General features: G+C 42.1%; 1 protein-coding gene across 2 annotated transcripts; it reads left to right on the forward strand.

Annotated features, from left to right (window-relative positions):
• The first annotated feature begins 311 nt into the window (after positions 1-311).
• NEK3 (NIMA related kinase 3) lies at positions 312-23,435 on the forward strand. Of its 2 annotated transcripts, none has more exons than XM_059377819.1 (16): positions 312-384; positions 3,281-3,453; positions 5,169-5,262; positions 5,348-5,445; positions 6,840-6,923; positions 7,692-7,759; positions 7,853-7,939; positions 10,231-10,285; positions 13,593-13,793; positions 14,220-14,292; positions 16,453-16,502; positions 19,717-19,816; positions 20,343-20,486; positions 20,983-21,117; positions 22,287-22,413; positions 22,816-23,435. In XM_059377819.1, the coding sequence occupies exons 2-16, from the start codon at positions 3,337-3,339 to the stop codon at positions 22,898-22,900; spliced, it is 1,518 nt and encodes a 505-aa protein (XP_059233802.1). In that variant the 5' UTR covers positions 312-384; positions 3,281-3,336; the 3' UTR covers positions 22,901-23,435. The 2 variants fall into 2 exon arrangements, with proteins under 2 accessions (XP_059233802.1, XP_059233801.1); XM_059377818.1 differs by having other exon boundaries at positions 330-384; positions 16,456-16,502.
• Positions 23,436-24,345: the final 910 nt, after the last annotated feature.

The raw sequence follows: 24,345 nt of genomic DNA on the forward strand, positions 1-24,345 counted from the left end.
CCTAACAGCCACAATTTCCAGGGAGAAGGATGTGCCCATCGCTGCAAGGGGCTACTCACTCCTCCGCCCTCCTCACTTGGGCCCAAGGTCCCCCAGCTAGTAAGGGGAGTGCTGAGCCAGAGAAACTGATCACGTAAACTGGAGGCAAAACTCTTGTTGCTGGGAGACACTTTCCCTCAATAACATTGGCATTGATCTAGGGCGCTTTGGAGCTACAGTTTTAAAACGCGCCCTTAGTAGGCCCGGCTACTCCGATAATAGCGCCTCCCGCCCAGCCCGAGAACCTTCCTTTACCAGCAACCCGAAAGACGACCTGCCGGCCCGCCCCGCGGAAACGCGCTCGACCGGGGACGCCGGGGTCGGCTCCGGTCGCCGGGGAAGCCGGTAAGCGATCCCGCCGTCTGGCAGGGAGCCTCTGGAGGAGGGAACGCGGCCGGCGGTGGGAACCAGGGGCCCGGGAAGCGGGCGGCGCCCTCGCGAAGTGGGGGCGAGCGGGAGACCCGCTCTCGGCGCTGTCGGATCCCCGCCCCAGCTCCGCCCCCGGCCTGGGCCGGCAGCTCGCCCGGGGGTCCCCCGCCGCTTCCCGTGCTCCTGGCGCCCGCCGCGGCTCGGGCGCTGGAGGAGGAGGGGACGCGGCGCGGCAGGATTGGGGCTTGGCTGGCCCCCCGCATGGTGCGGGCCCCTCCGCATGGTGCGGGGTGCCCGCGTGCAAACCCGAGAAGCTCGCGCGCCCGGGTGTCTCACCCGCGATCCCACTTCTGGCTATTTCCAAACCATTTTACTAGTATTTGGGAGGAGCATGCAAAGGGACTTCGTCACAGTGTATACAGGTCTCTTACTGATCTTACGGGTGGCAGATGGAGTAGCGGGTAGATGGGGTGACTCAGTGGGTTAAAGCCTCTCCCAGAGTCCTGGGATCAAGCCCCGCGTCGGGCTCTCTGCTCAGCGGGGAGCCTGCCTCCCCCTCTTCTCTTTGCCTGCCTCTCTGCCTACTTGTGATCTCTGTCAGATAAGTAAATAAAATCTTAAAAAAGAAAGAAAGAGCCAAAGAAATACTGGTTTTCAGCTAAGAAAATCAATGGTGGTTCTTGCTTATCGGTTACATCTTTGACATAGAATGAAGACCCTGAAGAATAAAAGAAACAAATATGGGGAAACGTGGCCTCCTTGTTACTCTTTTTTTTTTTTTTTTTGAAGGATCTTATTTGTTTATTTGAGAGAGAGATTGAGAGCAGGAGCAGGGAGCCCAACCCAGGACTGGATCCCAGGACCCTGTGATCATGACCTGAGCTAAGGGCGAACACTTAACCAATGAGCCATCCAGGAACCCTCAGGCTGCTTGTTAAATCGGGTAATACCAAGGGCCAGTTAGAATAGGAGCAACTTTTTTCTTTCAGATCCCTAAATACACTAAAAGACCAGACTGTCCTTGAAAAGAATTGTTTTTGAACACAGTGCCTCTAATTTGGTTAATATGGAGCAATTAATTTTAAAGTTGCCGGGTGATTCTATGACACACATGAATACAAATGACATTTTACAGGTCGCTGTAGTGTTTGTTTTAGTTGTGATTTTTGCTCTGCCTGCTGTGTTCTCTGTGCCTCATAATTCTTTGTGGTGTGATTAAAGCAAACAAAAAAACAAAAAACAAACAAAAAAACACTACAAATAGGCTTTCTGAAAATTAAGTTAATTCATTCTGGTGGCTTTCTTTTTTCTTAATGCACCAAGTTGCTAAGGAAAAAAATGCATCATGTTGCTAAGGTTTTAATAATAATAATGGCTGCCATTTATCCATGGCCTCCCCTGTACCAGGCAAAGTGTTGCGTACTTTATATTCAATCTCCTTTACCTATGATCCGATCCAGCTAACTGCTTCATCTGGGAAATACAGAAAGGGAGACTGAAGTTCAAAGACTCTGCTTATGTCTTCTTAATCCCAGCGCCTCTAGCTCAGCGTGTCCTAAAAGGAACACGTCTCCCTTCACCATGCTGTTCCCCAGCCCTGCCACACTCCCACTGCCAGAAGAAGGAAACGCACACACACATACACACAGAACCATTGTGCTTTTCCTTTTTTTCAGGGAATGGTATCATCGTTCACCCAGTTTACACTGGAACCCTGGGAGGTCTGCTTTGTCCCTTTCTCCCTGCTTATCCCCCATAAATTTGTCACCAAAAATCTTACCAGTTCTTTCTACATATTTTCTTCTCATTCTTCTCTTCGTTCCCATTGCCACCACCCCATTCCACTCCATCATCATTTTCCTGCCTTTTCTGTTGTCGGAGTCGCTCTCCAGCGCTCCTGTCCCATCCCGTGTGCAGTCCATTCACTCTATGGCTAGAGTAAGTTATTTTTTTCTAATATGCTCTCTTGGCTAAAATCCTTCAGAGATAGCACATTAATTACCCCAAGGATAAAATCCGGCAACCTTGAGCTTGGCTTGCAGTGGCCTTCAGATAAGACCCTGTCTGCCTCACCAGCCTGTGACAGTCCTCTTTCAATTCCTTGAACTGAACACAACCTCTTTGGCTCTTTTTTTTTTTTTAAATAAGATTTTATTTATTTATTTGACAGAGAGAGATCACAAGTAGGCAGAGAGGCAGGCAGAGGGAGAGGGGGAATCAAGCTCCCCACTGAGCAGAGAGCCTGATGTGGGGCTCAATGTGGGGCTCCATCCTAGTACCCTAAGATCATGACCTGAGCTGAAGGCAGAGGCTTAACCCAATGAGCCACCCAGGTGCCCCCTCTTTGGCTCTTAAATATGCCAGTCCCTCTGCCTACATCGCTTCCCTCCCCCCCGCCCCCTGTTGCCAAGCCAACTTCCAGTCATCCTTCAGGCTTCAGTAAAGTATCATTTTCCTGACTCGTCTGGATAATTCTGCCATGCGCCAGCCTAACTCTGTGAGACTTATCACCCTACATTTGTTGAGGTCTGAGGTCCCGCCTGCTTTGGGGCATGCGTGATAGCAGGGACTATGAGAGGTCAAAGTCCGCTGCTGTAGCATCAACGTATACAAACCACACTGTTCCTTCAACAGTGCAGGTTTGAACGGCACAGGGCCACTTATATCTAGCAATTTTGATAAATGTAGTACAGTCTGTAAATGTATTTTTTATTCAGGATTATAAAACCTGTCACGGGTGTCCAGGGTCTACCTGTTTAGCCAATAAAGGAATAAACTGCTGTTGTCCTACCATGGTCATTTTGAGCTACTTTGACTTCATTCTGCCTTTTGAAATATATTTAATTTTCAACGTTTCCGTTTTTGAATACAGGTCGAGAGAGGTTGTGGTGACCGTGTCAGTGAAGCCGGGCTGTGTGGGTTCCCAGCATGGATGGCTATGTGGTCCTGAGAGTGATCGGAGAGGGCTCCTTCGGCAGAGCCCTTTTGGTTCAGCAAGAAAGCAGTAATCAGCTGTTTGCCATGAAGGAAATAAGGCTTCCCAAGGTCACTGCTGAAGCCATTAGCTCATGTTGAAAATGTAGATGCAGTTTGCCCCGGAAAATTAGTTCTTGAGATTTAACATGGAATTGCTCTTTCGTGCAAGAGATGTAATGGGTTTATTCATTAGCTTTACAAGGTCTTGATGTATTTTATATGGATTTTAGGTAATTTTTGTAATTAACAAAGAGGGAGAAAAAATAATCTAGGTGGCGATTGCTGTTTATCTCAATGAATAATTTCCAATTTTGCATACCTAAGAGGGAAAGAAGCTTTGCGGGAAGCAGCTCAGATGCCCTATTAATGAAAACAGAGCATAAAAAATACAATGAAGAGCAAAAACCTAACATGCTAACCTTTGATATCAGAGAAGCTATTTTGTGGATCAGTTTTGGGTTTTATTTCCCTGGAAGGTGAGGAAGGTGCTACCTGGTCCATGTTTATCATAGTTGTTGCAGGAAAGAATCTGTGCCATTGAGGTTGTTTAATAACGTCTTGATCAATTTTCTAAAAATACATTTTAATACAATTCTCAGAATTCTAAGCATTTATTTCCCCACTATGTTCTTGACCTCTTTCCGTGATTCTCGAGTGGACTTCAAAGTCATCTGGAGGTTAAAACACAGATTGCTGGGCCCCAACCCTGGGTATCTGGTTGAGGAGGTGCAGATGGGCTGATGAATTTGCTTTTTTTTCTTTAAGAGATTTGTTTATTTTGAAGAGAGAGTGAGAAAGAAAATCTCAAGCAGCCTCCCTGCTGAGCATAGAGGCCAACAGGGGACTCCATCTCATGACCCTGAGATCCTGACTTGAGCTGAAATCAGGAGTTGGAGGCTTAACATACTGAGCCACCCAGGCGCCCCTTTTTAAAATATCTTTTTGTAATTCTTTTTTTTTTTTTTTTCTCCCAATAGCAGTTTCTTAATTGAAAGACAAGCCATTCAGGATTTTGTCCTCAGAGTGTAAGTTAGGGATAAGCAGTTTTGGAAACCAGCTTTGTAAATTACCTTCTTCCATGCTTACTGCACTAACACATCAGTCTTTCTCATCTGGGCCAGTGGGCTGCAAACATGATGCAGACAGTAAGACCTGAGAGCCCCAGTTCTTAAGGATATGCTGTGGTTAATGGCATGCCCATTCTCCACATCAGTTACGATGAGACTGATGTGAAAACTGGTTTACATTCTATACGTGGAAGGATATAAGGGTCAATTTTAGCATGTAAAATATAGCCACAGTTCACTACTTTTTCTCATAGAGTTTGATAAACATAAGTTGGGTCACAGCGTGTTGCTTCAAAACTTCCTCTGGCATTGACGTATACAAACCACACTTGACCCTTGAACAACACAGATGTGAGCTGCATGGGGCCACTTATATGTAGATTTTTTGGATAAATGCCATCCAGTGCTGTAAATATATTTTCTCTTCCTTGTGATTTTCTTGGTAACACTTTCTTTTCTCTAGCTTACTTTATTGTGAGAATATAGCATATAATACATGTAATATACAACATGTGTGTCAATTGACTATGTAATTGACAAGGCTATTAATGGTTACGTTTTTGGGGAGTCAAAAGTCACAGGTGGATTTTTGACTGCACTGGGGGGGCGGATCACTGCCCCCAGCTCCCATGTGGTTCAAGGGTCAACCGTATTGTTGTAAAGCTATCCATTTTAAAATGAAGTATTCCATTTATGCTATTTAAAATCTTCTTCTAGTCTCTCTCTGGTACACAGAATTCTAGGAAGGAGGCTGTTCTGTTAGCCAAAATGAAGCACCCCAATATTGTTGCCTTTCAAGAATCATTTGAAGGTAAATATGAATTCCCCCAAAAACGCATTGTGGAATTTTATTTATGGCCTCCAGGCTTTCCTCAGGAGTCTTCTGTTTGTTCTAGCTGAGGGACACCTGTATATTGTGATGGAATTTTGCAACGGAGGGGACCTAATGCAGAAGATAAAGCATCAGAAAGGAAAGTTGTTTCCTGAAGATATGGTAAGAGAGGGGCTTCCACGATTTCTCTCAAGATTTAGAAGCAACTTTCCTCCCAAAATGGGTATAAGTTCGCATGAAAGCATTATACATGTGATTACTTGATACACTTGTTAGAAGCAACTCGCTTCCCTATTGCTGCTCCTGTTTGTGTGTGGGAGGTGGCTGCCAGAGATATTTCCAGCAAGTTCAATAGATATGTTTATAAAATATCAAGGAATAAAACTTCTGTGTGTAGAAAAGTTTCAAAATTGTATTGCTCCTATTTTGTCCTGTATATTTCAAATTTTGAATTTTGTGGTACTGACATTGTAGAAGACAGATAGAGTTATTTGGCATTACTAGATCATCAGAAGAACGAAGCCCAAATTCCTGGGTCATGGGAATACCTATTCATGGGAATACCTATTCTCATACTTTTTCCTTTTACAATTTAGCATTTTCCTTTATGTCTAGGATTTTTTGCCTTTTTAAAGGAAAATTGTGTATTAAATATTATTAGAATGAATTGACTAAGGAAAATAGTTAAATAAACACCATGAATGGGACTTTGTCTGGTTTAGGGTATAACATGTTATGAAATTGGTATAAATATTTTTATGTAGCGGTTGTGTTGTTAAAAATATGGATTCCAGGGGCGCCTGGGTGGCTCAGTGAGTTAAGCCGCTGCCTTCGGCTCGGGTCATGATCCCAGGGTCCTGGGATCGAGTCCTGCATCGGGCTTTCTGCTCAGCGGGGAGCCTGCTTCCCTCTCTCTCTGCCTGCCTCTCCATCTACTTGTGATTTCTCTATGTCAAATAAATAAATAAATAAATAAATCTTTTAAAAAAAAAATATGGATTCCAGAGAAGGAGGTCAACCTTGGCTTCAAATGAATGAATCTCCATAGCAAAAAAGAAAAAAAAATCGGTTTGACATTTAATTATAGGCTTAGAAATTCTGAATACTACTGACTCAGGATTTGTAAGAAGAAAATGCTGACTCACAGGATGGTTGACAACATAATGAAATCTTTTAATGTTAATAAATGAACACTCTGAAAAGGCAAATGAAAATCTTATGTAATGATTACAAAAAGTTGTAGCATACTCATTCCTTAGTGGTGAATTACCTTTATATATATATTTAAGAAATACTTTTATTTGGTTGAATTCAAGAAAACCATAGTGGGAGTTTTATTGAACTAAATTGCTGTTTAGATCATACATAACATGATGGAACATGGGATTCACAGTTTTTCTGAATTCTCCCAGGCAATGTTGAATCTTAGTTGAACTATGTAATTTTTAGGGTTCTGTATTTATATTACAGAAAATCCAGGTCAGCTAAGGCCTGGAGATGATTCTTTGGGATTTGGGGTTGACACAAACCAGTTACTGCATGCCTTTTCCTTACAGATACTTAATTGGTTCACACAAATGTGCCTTGGAGTAAATCACATTCACAAGAAACGTGTGTTACACAGAGATATCAAGTCCAAGGTAAGTGAAATACCTTTTGGGGCCTCAACACGAAAACAGAAACAAAGACTATTTCACTCAGTCTTTTTTCTGTGTTCTTCTGTTTCCTTTTGGGACATTTTTATTTAGCCTAGAAGTCTTTGTCAACCTAATATTTATACGAGCCAAGGAAGGTACTACCTGAGAAAGATCATTTAATCTCTTTACTAGTGTATGTTAATAGGTTCCTAGCTCTCTTAGCGATTGCTAAGACTATCTTTCTCAGATGAAAAATGGTCAGGACCTGCGCCATGGAGTCCCCCGATACGTTCCCAGGCGCTCCATCAGGCTCTGCTGATATGAGATTTTATTTATTTATTTGAAAGAGAGAGAGAGAACACACACACACACACACACACACACACACAAGAGCAGATGGAGGTATAGAGGGAGAAGCAGACTCCTCACTGAGCAGGGAGGCCCAGTACAGGCCTTGATCCCAGGACTCTGGGATCATGACCTGAGCTGAAGGCAGATGCTTAACCGACTGAGCCATCCAGGCTCCTGTCTACCGATAAAATCTTAAGCTCGCTTGTTTGCTTTCTAAGCAGTGATCCTGAATTCCCAAGCAGGGTAACGTGTATCTGTCAGAAGGGTATCTTATTTCGTGTTCCACTCCAGAACTCAGCTGTCAGCATCTCTGCCCTTAATCTCCATCACCAGCAGGTTTTGATAGACAGCTTCTCTGAGATCTCTGCCTTGCGGGTGAATGATGCAAGACATAATCTCAGCTCTTCTTTTTTAATGCAGAACATCTTCCTCACCCAAAATGGAAAAGTAAAACTGGGAGATTTTGGATCTGCCCGTCTTCTCTCCAAGTATGTATATCTGTTTTCTAGTAGTGACAGCAATCAAAATATCCCTTATTCAGGAATGCGCTGTAATCGTGCTTTGCCTTCTTATGGTTTTAGTCCTATGGCATTTGCTTGTACATATGTGGGAACACCCTATTATGTGCCCCCAGAAATTTGGGAGAACATGCCTTACAACAATAAAAGGTAAGTAATGTTCTTGCTTGATACATTAAGTCCTGAGCTTGACCACTTGGTGACAGGCATTGTAACCGACAAGGGAAGTTTGGTTTTTGAAAAATATATTTGAAAGCAATGTAGAATCTAAATGCCCAGGCTTCTAGATGAAGGTCACAGTTTTCCAACTGTTTTAATCAGAGCTGAAAGGAGCCAAATGTGAATGTTGAAGGAAAGGCTAGTCATTTCTAAGGAACAGTATGAATGACATAATAGAATGAATGACATGACTGCTTTTCACACTCTACTGCTCTCACTTTTAAAAGTCCCAAAGCTGGGCGCCTGGGTGGCTCAGTGGGTTAGGCCGCTGCCTTCGGCTCAGGTCATGATCTCAGGGTCCTGGGATCGAGTCCCGCATCGGGCTCTCTGCTCGGCAGGGAGCCTGCTTCCTCCTCTCTCTCTCTCTCTGCCTGGCTCTCTGCCTACTTGTGATTTCTCTCTGTCAAATAAATAAATAAAATCTTTAAAAAAAAAAAAAAAAAAAAAAAGTCCCAAAGCTCAGGTTGCAGCTCTACCAGTTACATCAGAATGTCAGGGGGTGGGAAGTGTACATCGGTAATTTTCCAGCATCACCAAATGATTCCAGTGTGTGGCAAAATTTGGGAACTACTGGATTATTTCAGTGAGTTCATATTGGCAGGACTGGATAATAAGTACTTGACTGATAGGTTAATTAATTAAAAGAAGATAGTCTTGGGGCGCCTGGCTGGCTCAGTGGGTTAAAGCCTCTGCCTTCCGCTCAGGTCATGATCCTAGGGTCCTGGGATCGAACCCCATATCGGGCTCTCTGCTTGGCAGGGAGCCTGCTTCCTCCCCCCTCTCTCTCTGCCTGCCTCTCTGCCTACTTGTGATCTCTGTCTGTCAAATAAATAAATAAAATCTTTAAAAAAATAAAATAAAATAAAAAAGAAGATAGTCTTAAGACCTTATGGTTTAAGATAGAATATTTTTCTGAATATAAGTTATGACCTGCCCACTGATGGAATGGGTGAACAGAGGAATATCGGAAATAGATATACAAGAAAGGATATGGCCATCACCTTCTTTTTCACTGTTGTTAATAACATTTTGATGTTTTTTCCATCCATTCACTTCTCCCTGCCAAACCTAGTTTATGTATTCTATATACAACTTAGTATCCTCCTTTTTTTATTTTATTATATCATATTCATATCACCACATATTTAAGCTCTTTACAAATATTGTTGTTGGTCTAATGATAATTTTCAGTATCATAATCAGTGTCATGATTAATAGACCTGTTGTGAGTAAACAGATCATTATTTTGTAACACATTCTTGGCATGAATTCCTTGAAGTAGAAAACCTACAGGCTCTTGTTACCTTCTGTCGCGTCAATTTCTGTAAAGAACATGGTAATCCATACTGAACAGTTTCTTTTAAGAGTAAAACTGAGTGCACAGCAGCTATGAAGAAACCTACTGGGCCAATTGGGGAGATTTGATTTTGGACAAATATTTGGTGATATGATTGAATTAAGGTTATATTTCTTGGATGTGACAATGGTATTGTGTTTGTGAGGGAGAGTACATGCTGACATGTTTGGGGATGAAGTCTTTGGTGTCTGCAGTCTTTTTTTCAAGAGGTTCAGATATATGTGGAACTAGGTGGTGAGAAGGATGGAGGAAATGGGATGCTTAGAATGAAGAAGGGTGGGCGTATGGGGCAACTACAGACCTCTTCTGATGTATGAAGAACTGTTTGGGGGAAGAATGAGTAGTCTTATTCTCTTGGTTTTGGAATGTAGAGCTAACACAGGGTGATGAGGGTTTCCAGAAGACACATTTTGGCTTATGATAAAGAAGACCACTCTCCCTAGAGCCATCCAACAGGCTGTGCCCAAGGTAAAGAGCGATTTATCAGGAGGTGTGGCCAAAAGGCCTGGGGTTGCGCACAGATGGTCTGGGTAGAAGCTATACTGCATGACTTCTAACCCTCCTTCCAACTATGCCAGTCTGAGTCTACAAATACTCCTTCCTGTACCGAATGCTACTGCAATGATGTCTGAACAGCCTTGATTTGGAGGGTAGGGGCTCGGGAGCAGAGAGTTTTACTGCGAACATTACTGTGAGTAAGTATCTAAGTATTAGACCAAACTTACCATGTATTGTATTTTAATAACTAGGAATTACTTGTGATATTTATTCTTTTTGAAGATAATTTTTCATTTTTATTTTCTTTTGTATTTCATATAATCATGCATAACCCATTTGTCATTCCATTGCTTCTTTATGCTTCCAGTGACATCTGGTCCTTGGGATGCATTCTCTATGAGCTCTGTACCCTTAAGCATCCAGTAAGTATGGTGTGTAAATTGGAAAAGGCAGCCTCTTGTCATACCTGGCTAAGTCCTTAGTAATGTGCCAGGTTCCACTTGGCCGTGTACTTCCCTTGGGCTCTGTAGGAGTGCTGACAGCATTGACTCCATCTTTGGCCTGCCATGTTGGCCCACAAGTGGTACCACAAGGGATAACTCCCTTGTGACCTCACCACCATGCCCCTCGCTCCAGGGAAGCTGGGGGTTAAGGTCCAGATAGTTGCCCTATAGAGAACAGGGCAGAGAATAGCTGTGTAGTGACCTGCATTCCCCTGTCCACCTTGCCCCCATGCCCATTGCCCCGTTGGTAATTACCCTGCATAAAGCTCTGGGTAAACGACATGGAGTGGCTTGCTTTGTGTTTCAGTATTAAAATGCCTTCTTGGTCTGGATGATCCATGACTGACCCTCCTCTACTTTCTGACAGGTGAATTCATACCTCTTTCCTTGGGTATCACCTTTGCCTGGAGTCCCTGTGGTAGCTTATACTAATAGGAAATTTTCATTATTTAGTTTCTGTAGTTTTGTATTTAGCTTGCCTGCCTGCCTTCCATTTTTCTTTCCGTCCCCTGCTCCACCCGTCCTTTCTTTTTTTCACTATTCTGAATTTTTTTATGTTGGTAAAATACAATCTATATCATGATATTAGCCTTTTTAACCGTTTTGTGTGGCATTGATTACTTTGCAGTATTTTGTAATCATCTCTGGTACCTATTTGCCAAACTTGCCCAGCCCATGCTCCTAAACAGAAACTCTGTACCCATTAAATGATAACTTCCCATCCCCACCCCTCCCCACCAGCCCCTGGTAACCTCTAATCCACCTTCTGTCTCCAAGAACGTGTGTATTCTAGATATTTCCAATAAGTGGAATTACACAGTACTTTTCCCTTTGTGTCTGGCTTATTTCATGTAGCATAATGTTGTAACATGGGTCACAATTTCATTCCTTTCTGTGATTGAGTGATGTTCCATTATGTATGTTTATATCTTATTTTGTTTATCCATTCATCTGTTGCTGGACATATGGGTTATTTTCTCCTTTGGCTATTGTGAAAAAATTATCTTTATATTTATTTGTTCAAGATATTTTAAAACACAATTTAACAAAAAAGAGGCTAAATAACTTGGCCAGCTTGTTTAGCAGTTACTATTACACAGAACTAACAATCATAGCACTCGTCCCTGTTAAGTCTTGGCTTTTCATAGAAATAAATGCTGTCCTTTGGGCACAGATTGAAACTTAGCTCTAACCAAGCATTTTTTCATTTTTTATTTTTTAAGTTTTAATTGAAATACGGTTGACATAGAGTGTCATGTTACTTTCAGGTGCACAACATAGTGATCCAGCACTTGTAAATACATTACAGTATTGCTCACCGTACCCATACTCACCATCTGTCACCATACGAAGTGACTATGATATTATTGGCTGTGTTGCCTGTGCTCTACTTTTCATCCCCCAAACTTAATTATTTTATACCTGAAGTCTGTGCCTCTTACTACCCTCTGCCTATTTCACCCATCCCCACCCACCCCTGGCAAGCATCTTTACAGACGTGCCTGAGAGGTATGAGAGTGAATGATGGAGGAACAGCCTTCGCCACCACTAAGAAATCCCCTCACACTGAAACCACGTGCTGTCTTCCTCCAGTGTGCGTGGTTTATATCGCCTGCTGCATCGTTAGAACAACTTGGGAGACTTTACAGAGTGGCGATACCTGGGCCCATACTATAGTAATTGAATGGAAACCCCTGAGGGTGTCCTGGACAGCAAGCAGTGTTTTATAGAACAGGTGATTCTAGGGGCGCCTGGGTGGCTCAGTTGGTGGAGGGCCTGACTCTTGGTTTCAGTGCAGGTCATGATCTAAGGAACATGAGACAGCCCTGCTTGGGGCTCCCAGCTCAGCTAGGGGTCTGCTGGAGGTTCTCTTCCTCTCTGCCTGCTCACATCTGCTCTGTCTCTCTGTCTCTCTCCCTCTCTCAAACAAACAAACAAACAAACAAATAAATCTTTAAAGCAGGTGATTCTAATGTGCAGCCCAAGTGGAGAGCCACTGTTTTATAAAAAAAGGATTATTTTAAAAATACCAGTATTTTATTTATGATTATATTCTTTATTCCCCTGATTCTGTCTTTTGTGTGTGTAGGTGTGAACTTTCATATACATGTTCTTATTCCTTCTAGCAAGAATAAGAATTAAGGAGTATGGTGCCCTGATATTTGACACACAATCTGTTTTCTCATCTGCTTTGAGGCTAAAGTAGTTCTCAAACCTTTAGGAAATGCAGAAACCTGGTATAGTGGTTCAGAAACTGGAGGCAGAGCAGATTTAGTCTCATTTTTCACTACCTGAACGTTTCCCTTGTTATCTGTTGATTTTTTCTTTTTTCATATCTTCACTTGCATATTTTACTAATAGGTACATTTTCAAGGTAGAATGCCAACATGTTCTTACATTAAGTATTACCAAGATTAACTAACATCTAGTGTTAATTTCAAAGTTTATTCTACAGTGAAGATTTTTTTAAAATGTTATGCTGGCATGTCATTCTGATTCCCATTCTATTGCTTGTCAAATTCTAATAGCTCCTTTGATGATATGAAGGTAAAAGGGATTTGGCAGTACACTTTTAAAGCTGGAATAGTCTGGAATGCGTATCACGAGGGGGCAGGCCTAGCAGGTTCTGGGGAGGAATGAACCTAAGGGATGTTACACTTATTATGTGCCTGTTGGGACCATTGACTTCTTAAGCTACATGTATGTGGGGCTTCTGGGTGGCTTAGTGGGTGAAGCCTCTGCCTTCGGCTCAGGCCATGATCTCAGGGTCCTGAGATCCAGCCCCACGTTGGGTTCCCTGCTCTGCAGGGGAGCATACTTCTCCCTCTGCCTCTGCCCCTTCCCCTGCTCCTGTGCTCTGTGTCTTGCTCTGTCTCTCAAATAAAATCTTTTTTAAAAAGCTGCATGTATGTATTACCTTGATTTTAAACATATGTTAACAATGTGTATCTGCACACACATTGATTATGAGTGATAATGTACCCAAAGCTGGCAACAGTGCTCAGATTTTCCTCTAGATGGGCAGGTTTTGCCCTGTTTATGTTTACCTTCCCTCTGAACCCACCGTAAGATTTCAAATAGTACCTTAAGGATCCCTCTGGGAAGAAAAATGACCAGGCGACAGATACTTTTATAAAATTAAATTAGTTCATAAGGATTTCATTGAGCTGGCAATTTCTTCCGCTCCTGCCTTGTCTCTGCTCTTACATTCAGTTGTACTTTTTAGTTTCAGGCAAACAGCTGGAAAAGTCTTATTCTCAAAATATGTCAGGGGTCCCTGAGCCCACTGCCATCTCAGTACTCCTGTGAACTCCAGCTTCTGATCAAGCAGATGTTTAAAAGGAATCCCTCACACCGCCCTTCTGCTACAACACTTCTCTCCAGAGGCTCTTTGGCTCGGCTTGTCCGCAAGTGCTTACCCCCAGAGGTACGGTGGGTTGACTGTGAGTGGTTTTCAAGTGTGGCCAAATGGTTTGTTCTCTTTTAACACAACATGTAGGACATGCTTGTAAAAATTCAAATAATGCAGAAGAGTATACAAAAAAGTAAAAACTTCCTTTCCTTCTTCCTCTCCCTTCCACAATACCGTTCCCTGAGAATCCTCATAGGGAGAGTTTGCATAACCTTTCTGGTCTTTTTCTAGACCTGTAGCAATATCTGTATATGTGTCTAAATTATAGACATTTTCTAAATGGCATTTTAGATGCCATAAATCATATGTTTATGATTATGGGGAATATGTTTGTGGAGAATATGATTGTAGGGAATGATGTTGATAATTAAATGACATTATGGCAGTGTCTAAAGAAAAGTGTACCTCACATATTTAAAATTCTTTACTTGAAACTTTCAGATCATCACAGAATATGGCAATCAGATATTAGAAGAAACCAAAAATTCTAAGCATAGTACACCAAGGAAAAAAGGTAAGAATTTTAGAAAGCTTGCCTTTTGTTCCATTTTCTTTTAAAATATAGTTTAACAAAAAGAAAAAATATAATTTTTAAGTTACTGGAGACAATTTCAGAGATCTCCTGAAATTAAAATTTTTTTAATTGCTATTTCAGATGTAATTCTGTACTGACTTTTATGATTTTAATTTTCCAGGGATCAAAAAGCCTAGTTTGGAGATTTTAATGATGTAAAGATTGTTCTTCATTTCATTATTAGTATCATGTTCTCTTCGGTCAGGTAGAAGGCTTCTGTGGCCTGGCCTAGGAATCTAACCATGAAAATACAGTGTTAATCTTATAGGAAATTATCCCCAAGTATCCAAAGAACCATCTGGTAAACAAAATTTTAAAAAGCAGAGCCATGGGACACCTGGGTGGCTCAGTCAGTTAAGTGTCTTCCTTCAGCTCAGGTCATGGTCCCAGGGTCCTGGGATCAAGTCCCACATCAGGCTCCCTGCTCAGTGGGGAGCCTGCTTTTCCCTCTCCCTCAGCACTCCCCTACTAGCTGTGGGACCTTGGGCCCAAGAGTGGAGGGCGGAAGAGTGAGTAGCCCCTGCAGTGATGGGCACATCCTTCTCCCTGGAAATTGTGGATATTAGGTTCCATGGCAAAGGGCAGTTAAGACTGCAGATGGAGGGGCGCCTGGGTGGCTCAATGGGTTAAACCTCTGCCTTCGGCTCAGGTCATGATACCAGGGTCCTGGAATTGAGCCCCGCATTGGGCTCTCTGCTCAGCCGGGCCTGCTTCCCCCTCTCACTCTGCCTGCCTCTCTGCCTACTTGTGATCTCTCTCTGTCAAATAAATAAAATGAAATCTTTCTTATTTTATTTTATTTTATTTATTTGACAGAGAGATAATAAAATAAGTAAATAAATCAATAAAATTTTAAAAGATTTTATTTATTTGACAGAGAGAGATAATAAATAATAAATAAATAAAATATTTAATTTCTTTATTTGACAGACAGAAATCACAAGTAGGCAGAGAGGCAGGTAGAGAGAGAGGAGGAAGCAGTCTCCCTGCTGAGCAGAGAGCCTGATGCGGGACTCGATCCCAGGATCCTGAGATCATGACCTGAGCCGAAGGCAGAGGTTTAACCCACTGAGCCACCCAGGTGCCCCACCTGACAGTTCAATTTTAAATGTTGTTTTTGTAGGAATGTATGTCCTTCTAGTAATGCAAACCCTTTAGTCTTGTAATTCACCCTTTCTCCATTCCTCAAGGGGTAGCCAGTTACCTTTGTTTCCACAGTTTGCTTTAGTGTTCATTTTACCTTAGGTGCTATTTTGTAGCTTTTTCCCCTTCCCAGGGTATTAGGAAATTTGTTTTAAAATGCTAAGCAACAACAACAATAAAAGTCAGTTTAGGAAAAGTTTCAAGATAGTTTGGCCAAGTGTAGTCTTACTATTCCTAAATAAGAGGAATAAATCAGTGGAGAAAGGCCACCTTGGGAGACCGTGTGTCCGGTGGCATCTCCACCCAGCCAGTAGGCAGTGCCACCAGGGTAGTGAACATTCCCCGTGATGGCTGCGGCTGTGTCTCATTCACTCCCAGTTGTAGCCTCAGCACCTTTCATTACAGATGCTCAGTAGCCATTTTTTACAATGTTGAATGAAAGAGGAACATGGGGGGCCAGGCTCTGTCAGGGCAAATCAACCCCTCTTTCCATAGTGATCGGAGGCCCAAGTTCTTGCTGACTGCCACCACCGCTGGTGCCTCAGGAGAGAACAAGCAGCTCCCTCCTTCTAAGGGATCCCTGTTCCACGGGCTCTCGTCACTGTTTGGGGACAGCAGAGACTCCCTCGCTGTCCTGAGCTGGAGGTGATGGTGACTTCCCCGGGATGTGGAGGTTCTCACCTTCTAGAGCCTAAATGGGCTGGCAGAAGTGAATTGTGATGCCTTACCTTTCAGATGTTAGTTAGCATTAGGAATAAAACAGCAGAAACAGCCTCTGTTTAAATTACTGTGTGGTTGAAGCTTGGTATCACTGTTCAGGCTAAGGCTTTGGCTCATGGACTTCAACAACTTCATTTGTCTTCATTTACCTTTCGGGCTTTCTGCAGATCACCTGAGAAGCTTAATCACGTGATCTTCTGTGTGTTTTCTCTTCCTACCTTCTCTCTTCTTTTTAAGCAGACCCCAGCAGAAGCAAGATAGCTTTGGAAGATGAGGCAGCCACGATGGTAAGAGCTTGAAAATTACGTTTATGAAACACACGTCTCCTGGGTACCATCCGGGGCTCTGAGATGTTGGTAAGACTGGGACCTGCTCCCTCCTGGCCAGCAGTTTTTCCGCCTTTGGCATGTGAGGTAATTGGTGGCTGTCGTCCATACTGTCAGCTGAGCCACTGGAGATCACCAAGCATTTGGTTCACGTGCCTCATTTTGTCGTTTTTAATTATTGATGACCAGTGGTGTCAATATAGACGTGAGAGAACTCTGTTCTGCTTTCAGTTATGAACATCTTATTTAAGCCTGGCTTTTAGTTTGTTTGTCATTGTGGTAAACCATACATAACACAGAACTTCCCATTCTAGCCATTTTTACGCATAGGATTTAGCAGACTTAATCACATTCACAGCATTGGGTAACCATCACCACTGTTTCTAGTACTTTCTGATTACCCTGTTACGGAAACTCTGCCCTTGTATAATAGCTCCCCATTCCTTCCCAACCTGCACTGCCACCCCAAGCTCCTGGTGACCTCCAGCCTACCTTCTGTCTCTGCTGTGTGCCCATTCCAGAGATTTCACAGGAGTGGAATCATGTGACAGGTGTCCTTTTGTGTCTGGCTTCTTTTGCTTAGCATAGGGTTTTTGTTTGTTTGCTTTTGTTTTGTTTTGCTCAGTTCTGATTTTGCTTGGCATCGTTTTTTTTTTTTTTTAAGATTTTATTTATTTATTTGACAGACAAGAGATCACAAGTAGGCAGAGAGGCAGGCAGAGAGAGAGGAAGGGAAGCAGGCTCCCTGCTGAGCAGAGAGCCCGATGCGGGGCTCGATCCCAGGACCCTGGGATCGTGACCTGAGCCAAAGGCAGAGGCTTTAACCCACTGAGCCACCCAGGCGCCCCTTGGCATCGTATTTTTAAGGTTCATCCATGGATAGCCCGTTATCAGACTATTTTTATTCTTTTTTTGCCCAAAGAATACTTAGATCTGTATTTTGATCTTGACATTTTTTTGTTCAGGGACTTTTAGTGCCTTCCCATTATCTGGCAAACCTAGCTGACATTTTTCAGCCTGGCATTCAAGGTCCTGTTTGTCTTGCTTTGCCCTGGGCAGATGTGAGCTCTTTGACACGAGAGCTGCGGTAATGTCCTGAGGAGAACAGTGGATCCACTTCTCAGTGCTGCCAAACCCAACTTAGTAAATCATGCCCTACTCAGGATTTGTTTTTCTTTCTTTTAATTCCAAAAGAAATTCCAAATTTAATTCCAAAAAGAAAAAATGTTGTACTAACAACATATCATTCTATTTATGGAATGTACTAGAATTTAAACTTCTCAAATTTTTTTCGAATGGAGATTTGGCTGTAAATAAATAACAGCATCCCACCATTATGTTGCTACAAATTGAATAGATCCTGCCCCTGTACTTTTTTTTTTAATTCTTGTGAGAATATCTTTTTTTCCCCAGCTTTGTTGAGGCATAATTTATATGCAATAAAATTTACCCTTTAGTGTAGAGTCTGATGAATTTTGAAAACTTTTTAGTGTCATATAACCACCACCATAATCAAGATCTAGAAATCCCAAGCACCCCCCACCCTCAAGAAAGCTTCCTGAGGGCCCTTTGCAAACAATCCTGACTCCTGTCCCAGATGGTCACCACTGTCGTTTTAATACCATCTACAGTGGACACATGCATGTGTTCTTGCAAAATGAAAAGAGCAAAATGTAAGCAGAATGAAGAGAGAGCTGGAAAGGAAGTCAGAGAAGGGAAGAGCTGAGGTAGGAAGAAGGTCCCAGGCAAGACGGCAAGGTGTGATGGCATGAGGGCAGAGCCGAGTGGCGCCAAGCCAGGAGCCCTGTTTGAGGCCGCTGTGTGTAGAGCAGTGACTGTCACTGGGGATGGAACATCGGAATCCCCTCAGGGCTTTTAAAAACTGCTCATCACCACTACCCGCCAAGATTCTGACTTCTTTGTCTGTGGGGGAGCCCTTTGCCGGGTGGGGAGAGAAGTATGAGAACCATCAATAGAAATAAGAACAAAGTCCCAGCTATAGTCTACTGTTTATTTATTCATTCAACAAGTCATTGAGAACCCACATGCTGGAAACTGTTGAGGAATAGGAGATGTATTCTCAAAATATATGCAGATTTAGCAGCGTCTAGACAGTGTGTTACTCTATTTCATGAAATCAGGAGCTTAGATAATTTGGAAAAATACCAAATTAAGTGGGAACATTTTTTTTTTAAAGATTTTATTTATTTATTTGACAGAGAGAAATCACAAGTAGATGGAGAGGCAGGCAGAGAGAGAGAGAGGGAAGCAGACTCCCCGCTGAGCAGAGAGCCCGACGCGGGACTCGATCCCAGGACCCTGAGATCATGACCCGAGCCAAAGGCAGCGGCCCAACCCACTGAGCCACCCAGGCGCCCCAAGTGGGAACATTTTAAAGATTTTATTTATTTAATTTGGGGGGGTTGGCAGAGGGAGAGGAGGATGAGGGAGAATCTCAAGCAGACTCCCTGCCAATTGTGGAGCCCTACATGGGGCTTGATCTCACAACCCTGAGATCATGGCCTGAGCCGAAATCAAGAGATCAAGATGTTCAACCCACTGAGCCACTCAGGTGAAGTGGGAACATTTTGACCATGTATAGCAACTTTATAAAATACCTCATTTTGATACTCCAGCATAAAAAGCCCAATACAGCAAACAATACTGAAATTTTTCATTACTCATTGCTTCTATAAAGCCCTCTCAAATACCTGTTGTTTTATATATCCTCTTTGTACTTGAAATGGTTGATATTAATGACTAGTAATATGGGGGCCCGTGGGTGGCTCAGTCGGTTAAGTGTCTGACCTTTGATTTCAGCTCAGCTCATGATCTCAGAGTCGTGAGATCGAGCCTGGTGTCGTGCTCTGCATCAGCACAGAGCCTGCTTGGGACTCTGTCTCTCCCTTTCCCTCTGCCCCTCAGTCTCTCTTTAAAAGAAATATAATGATTAGAAATATAGATGACTTTAAATACATATATGTATGTATGTATATGGTTTTTAACTTACATTAAATATGTATGACATGTAACATATAGTAATGTATGGGATTCTGTGGTTATGTTTTTTAATTCATTAATCTTTACTTAAAATTAAGATAGCTGACTTTGCATACTTTACCTTGTTTGTAGCATTTCAAGCTTTTTAAATTTGTATTTTTAATCCCTTTTAAAGCTAGGAGAAGAACAAGATAGAAAGTATAGCCACACTGATTTAGAAAACATTAATAAAAATTCAGTTGAAAGTGCACTGGGGACATTAAATAAAGAGAAAGGTAAGTTATTCAAATTTTAATGTTATATAAGTGAGGAACTGGGGAATATGGAAGAAATATTAATTTTCATCTTACTAGGTTATAGATATCATAAACATGGGAAGATTTTTGTTTGCTTATCCAGTGATTTATTTAATGGTACAGGAATCCTTTATTACTCTTAAAAAAGAAGAGAATAGTGTTACTAATAAGAGCCTGTAGGAAAAGATAGTATTTGTTGTACTATCTGTCATAGAAACCATGTACAGAAATATACATCCTCCTGGGACTTCATTCTTATACATTGTGTAATATATAAATATATATGTATTTTTAAAAATTCACTTTTTAATGATTAGCTTTACCTTTTCATTTGGAGGTTTCTTTTTCTCATCACCTTTACTGCTTAGACTCAAAAAACATTGTGAGTAGATGTGAGTTTGGAAGAGAAAAGAAAGACTTCTTTCTCTGTAGTTGTTCGAGTATATGTGTACATACAGATGATAAGTAATATGCTTAGCAATACTTTTTTACATTTTAAAATCAGATAATAAATCAGTCCATCTGAGGAAACCCAGTTCACCAAGTCCTGTCAGGAGACAGTGGGAGAAAAATGTCCCCAACACAGCTCTCACAGCTCTGGAAACTGCAGCCATACTCTCCTCCAGCTTAGCAGCCGGGGATGAGAGAGGTTAGTAGTCAGATTGAATGCTGTTACTATCGAACATTTCTTTTCTTCTTCTTTAGGTGATTGATTGATTGATTGATTGATGAGAGAGCAGGTGTGAGTGGGGGGAGGGGCAGAGGGAGTGGGAGCCAGAGAGAGTCCTAAGCAGGCTCCACTCCCGGTGTGCAGCCTGACGTGGGGGGTTGATCTCACAGCCCTGAGATCATGACCTAAGCCGAAATCAAGGGTCTGATACTTAACCACGTTAGCCACCCAGGGACCCACTATAGAACATTTTCTAATGGTTGTTTAATGGGCCGGAGATTGTTCTTGTTGTTGTTTTTAATGTCACTCTGTAGAAGATATTAGGTGTCACGTATCAGAGCAGGGCCCATGTAGGTGAGTGAAATAGATTTGACTAGCAAGTCAGATATAATTACCTTTGCTTAAAATATGGTCTGGAAGATATATGCTGAGAATCTTTTTTACATGGCCCTAACTGCCACCTTTTCACAACTAGGTGGTTCTGTAATAAAGTACAGTGAAAATAACACCCGTAAGCAGTGGCTCAAAGAGACTCCAGAAACTCTGATGAACTTCCTGAAGAATGCGGATCTCAGCTTGGCCTTTCAAACATATACAATATATAGACCAGGTGACTCAAGCCTATCACGTACCTATGGAAATGCTTTGATTTTTAAAATATTTATTTATTTATTTGTTTAGTGAAGATTTTATTTGTTTACTTGAGAGAGAGTGAGAGAGTTCATGAGCAGGGGGGAGGGGCTGAGGGAGAGGGAGAAGCAGGCTTCCCACTGAGCAGAGAGCCTGATGTGGGGCTTGATCCTGGGACCCTGGGATCATGACTGGAGCCAAAGGCAGACGCTTAATGACAGCCCCCCCAGGCACCCTGATAATTCAATTACTAAGCCATCTTGCGAACTCAAGAGCTAAGACAAATTATGCCAAGTAGAGCGTGTAATGCTGTGGCAAGTCTTGACCCTATTTATTGTAACAGATTTAGTTGTCTTTGTTTATTTGGTCAGTATTTATTGAGTGCTAAATGTGCTGGGTTAAGATTTAAAAAAAAAAAAAAAAAGAATAACACACAGTTCCTTCCCTGGGTAAGCCCTCAAGGAGAGAGTTTTAGAGTGTTATAGATGAATTTTTAGAGGTGTTTTCTGATAGAGCTGTGTGCAGGTGGTCATAGGAGCCCCGGCGGAAATGGGTGCATAGAAGGATGGTGTTGAGGAAATTAACAGTTGTGAATTTTGTTGTAGCAATTGTAGGTCCTGGATTTTGTTTCTGGTCCCTGTTCACTGTTCAAAACCTATGTCATAGCTCTAGTATGAAAGGGTTTTATAAAGATTTAGCTCACATTTTTATATTAGGTTATTGTGTGAGCAAAAATCTGAAAACAGTTGCCATCTAGAAAATTCTTTGAAAGCATGCATGCATGTGGTCTCCATTCCCTAATTTTTTATTCCCCAACATGGGGAAAAGTTGGGGGTGGAGAGCTCAGAGGAAAAACAACTGGAAGATGATGAGCCAAAGATAACTTTAATATTAGTTTCTTATATTTGAAGATTTTAATTATTATTTTCTAGATTTTTCTTTTGAAGAAAGTACTGTTTTTAAATTTTATACCCATCCTGATGCTTCGTGGGCCTGTTTGATGCCAGAAGTCAGGCTGTGTAATGGCGGAGGCACTACAAAAGAAATAAAGCATTGTCCTCAGTGAGCCAGCAAGCTTTTGGATGATTTTAGTCCAACATTCACTAATTATGCAACTACTGTTAAAATTGGCATAATTTTCCTCTGAAGGTTCAGAAGAATTCTTGAAGGGCCCCCTGTCTGAAGATACCGAAGCATCAGACAGTGTGGATGGTGGTCACGATTCTGTCATTTTGGACCCAGAGAGATTGGAACCTGGACCGGATGCAGAGGACACGTATGTTGAGATATATGTACATGGTGCTAGTCATTGTGTGTGAAAATCAGACCTTAATTTCAGGTTTAGCAGGAGCTGGTTATATTACTCAACATCACAAATGAATATTCATATCTCAATCTTTTGTCTGGGATGAGTAATGTATTACGGTATTATTACAGAATTCCGGAGCCTAACTGTTCAGCTTGGACTTACTGTTTCTTATTTACTATATTGGGTTTTATTGGCAAATGTTATAAAACATGAAAGAAGTGCTCCTTTGGAAGAGCTAACAGTTTTTTTCCTCTGGTCAGTTGCTCAAAAATGTAAATATTTTGATGGTAGTGTTCTGCTTTGAGCCACCTAAAAATACTTACTGTGCCCCTGCTATGGAGGCTTAGTATCAAAATTGTTTCTTCACAGGGATTTTGAGGAGGATGATGACAGGCCTGACTGGGTGTCAGAACTGAAGCGGCGAGCTGGCTGGCAAGAAGCTTTGGATGGGTGACGCCCAAGGAAGTGCTCCGTAGTCACATCAAGTAGATGTTGAAAATGAGGAATTAATGTTTGGATAATATCAGCTCACAGGATTTATAGTTTTCCTTGGACACAGAACGAAGAAGGGGAAACTGTGAATATTTAAAATTGTTCCTGATTAGTACCACAAGGCTTAAAAAACCTGTAACTCTCATGAGTTGTTGAACTGAAAGGAGAAGGTGTAAAAGAATGGCTCTGAACTTCAGGCTTTCAGTCAGAAAAGAAATCAGAGGCTGCTGCTTCCAGTTTGTGTGATTGTGGGAAATTATTATTATTATTATTATTATTATTATTTGATTGTGGGAAATTATTGAAGCTCTTTGAGCCCCAGTTTCCCTGACTCTAAAATGAGGTGATGATGCCTTCCTCACAGGGATGCTGACCAAAGACCTTGGCGGTGGCTCTTCACATTATTTCTGCACTGTTATGATTGGTGCTTAATTGCTGTGTAACTCTTTTTACATTTCTGAAAGGCTCGAGGATATAAAATAAATTTAATTGGAATATAAAAATGTGCAGTTTTCCAGTAAGACCTATTTCTGGGTGGTGGTCCATGATCTTCAATGATCTTCGCCAGTGACCCGCCATCCTTAAATACAGCCCCTGTCAGGATGCACAGAAGGGCCCAGGTCAGAACATCAGCCGTGGGAAGGTGGGGAGGGGCACTACAGATCCTGTCAGAAGTTGGTAGTCTTGTGCAGGAGAAAGAAATAGGCCAAAGGTGGAAGTACTGAAAACTAGAGAGTGCTGTGGAACTAATGGGATGCCAAGTTGTGTGGGTCACCCTGACACACATGTTCTGGGTCCTTTCGTTCCATACTGGGATGCTGTCGTGAGGCGACATATTGTACTCCAGAAGAAAGAGGCTCCTCCCTGAAGATCTTGTGGAGGTAAGTGTGCAAACAGCGGAAGCCTAAGCCAGTATGAGGAATGGTGCTCCAGTGAAGAACCAGTGAAGTAGCTGAGTCTATGGCAGGATGGTTTTAAGGATCTCCTGGAGTATGGAATACATACATCTTGCAGATTTAAACAATTTTTTTTTTATCTTCAGTTAACAAAAACTGTGGTATAGACCTTCACCCCACCCTCTTCATCTTCCTCGAGGCATCTTTGTCGTCCTTGAGACGTCATCCTTTGTCTCCTCTGTTCTCTCACGGTCTCTCCATCCGTCCTTATTTTTCAGGACCTTGACATTTTTGAGGAATACCAGTTAGGCATTTTGTAGCATGTCCCTCATTGTTTTGTGTGGTGTTTTTCTCATGATGAGGCTGAGCTCAAGGGTTTGGGGAAGAATATCATGGAGGTGAGGTGCCCTTTCTGCCACATCTCATCAGGGAGTATGCGATTTCAACACAATTTATTACTGTTGTTGTTAACTTTGGTCACTTGGTTAAGGCAGTGTCTGCCAGGATCTCC

This window comes from Mustela nigripes, chromosome 15, assembly GCF_022355385.1.
Source record: "Mustela nigripes isolate SB6536 chromosome 15, MUSNIG.SB6536, whole genome shotgun sequence".
NCBI classification, from domain to species: Eukaryota; Metazoa; Chordata; class Mammalia; order Carnivora; family Mustelidae; genus Mustela; species Mustela nigripes.

Coding starts and splice junctions, on each gene's coding strand:
- NEK3 (XM_059377819.1), top strand. CDS start 3,337: ATGGATGGCTATGTGGTCCTGAGAGTGATCGGAGAGGGCTCCTTCGGC. Junction 7,940..10,230: donor ATGCCTTACAACAATAAAAG/GTAAGTAATGTT, acceptor TTATGCTTCCAG/TGACATCTGGTCCTTGGGAT. Junction 19,817..20,342: donor GACATTAAATAAAGAGAAAG/GTAAGTTATTCA, acceptor TTTTAAAATCAG/ATAATAAATCAGTCCATCTG.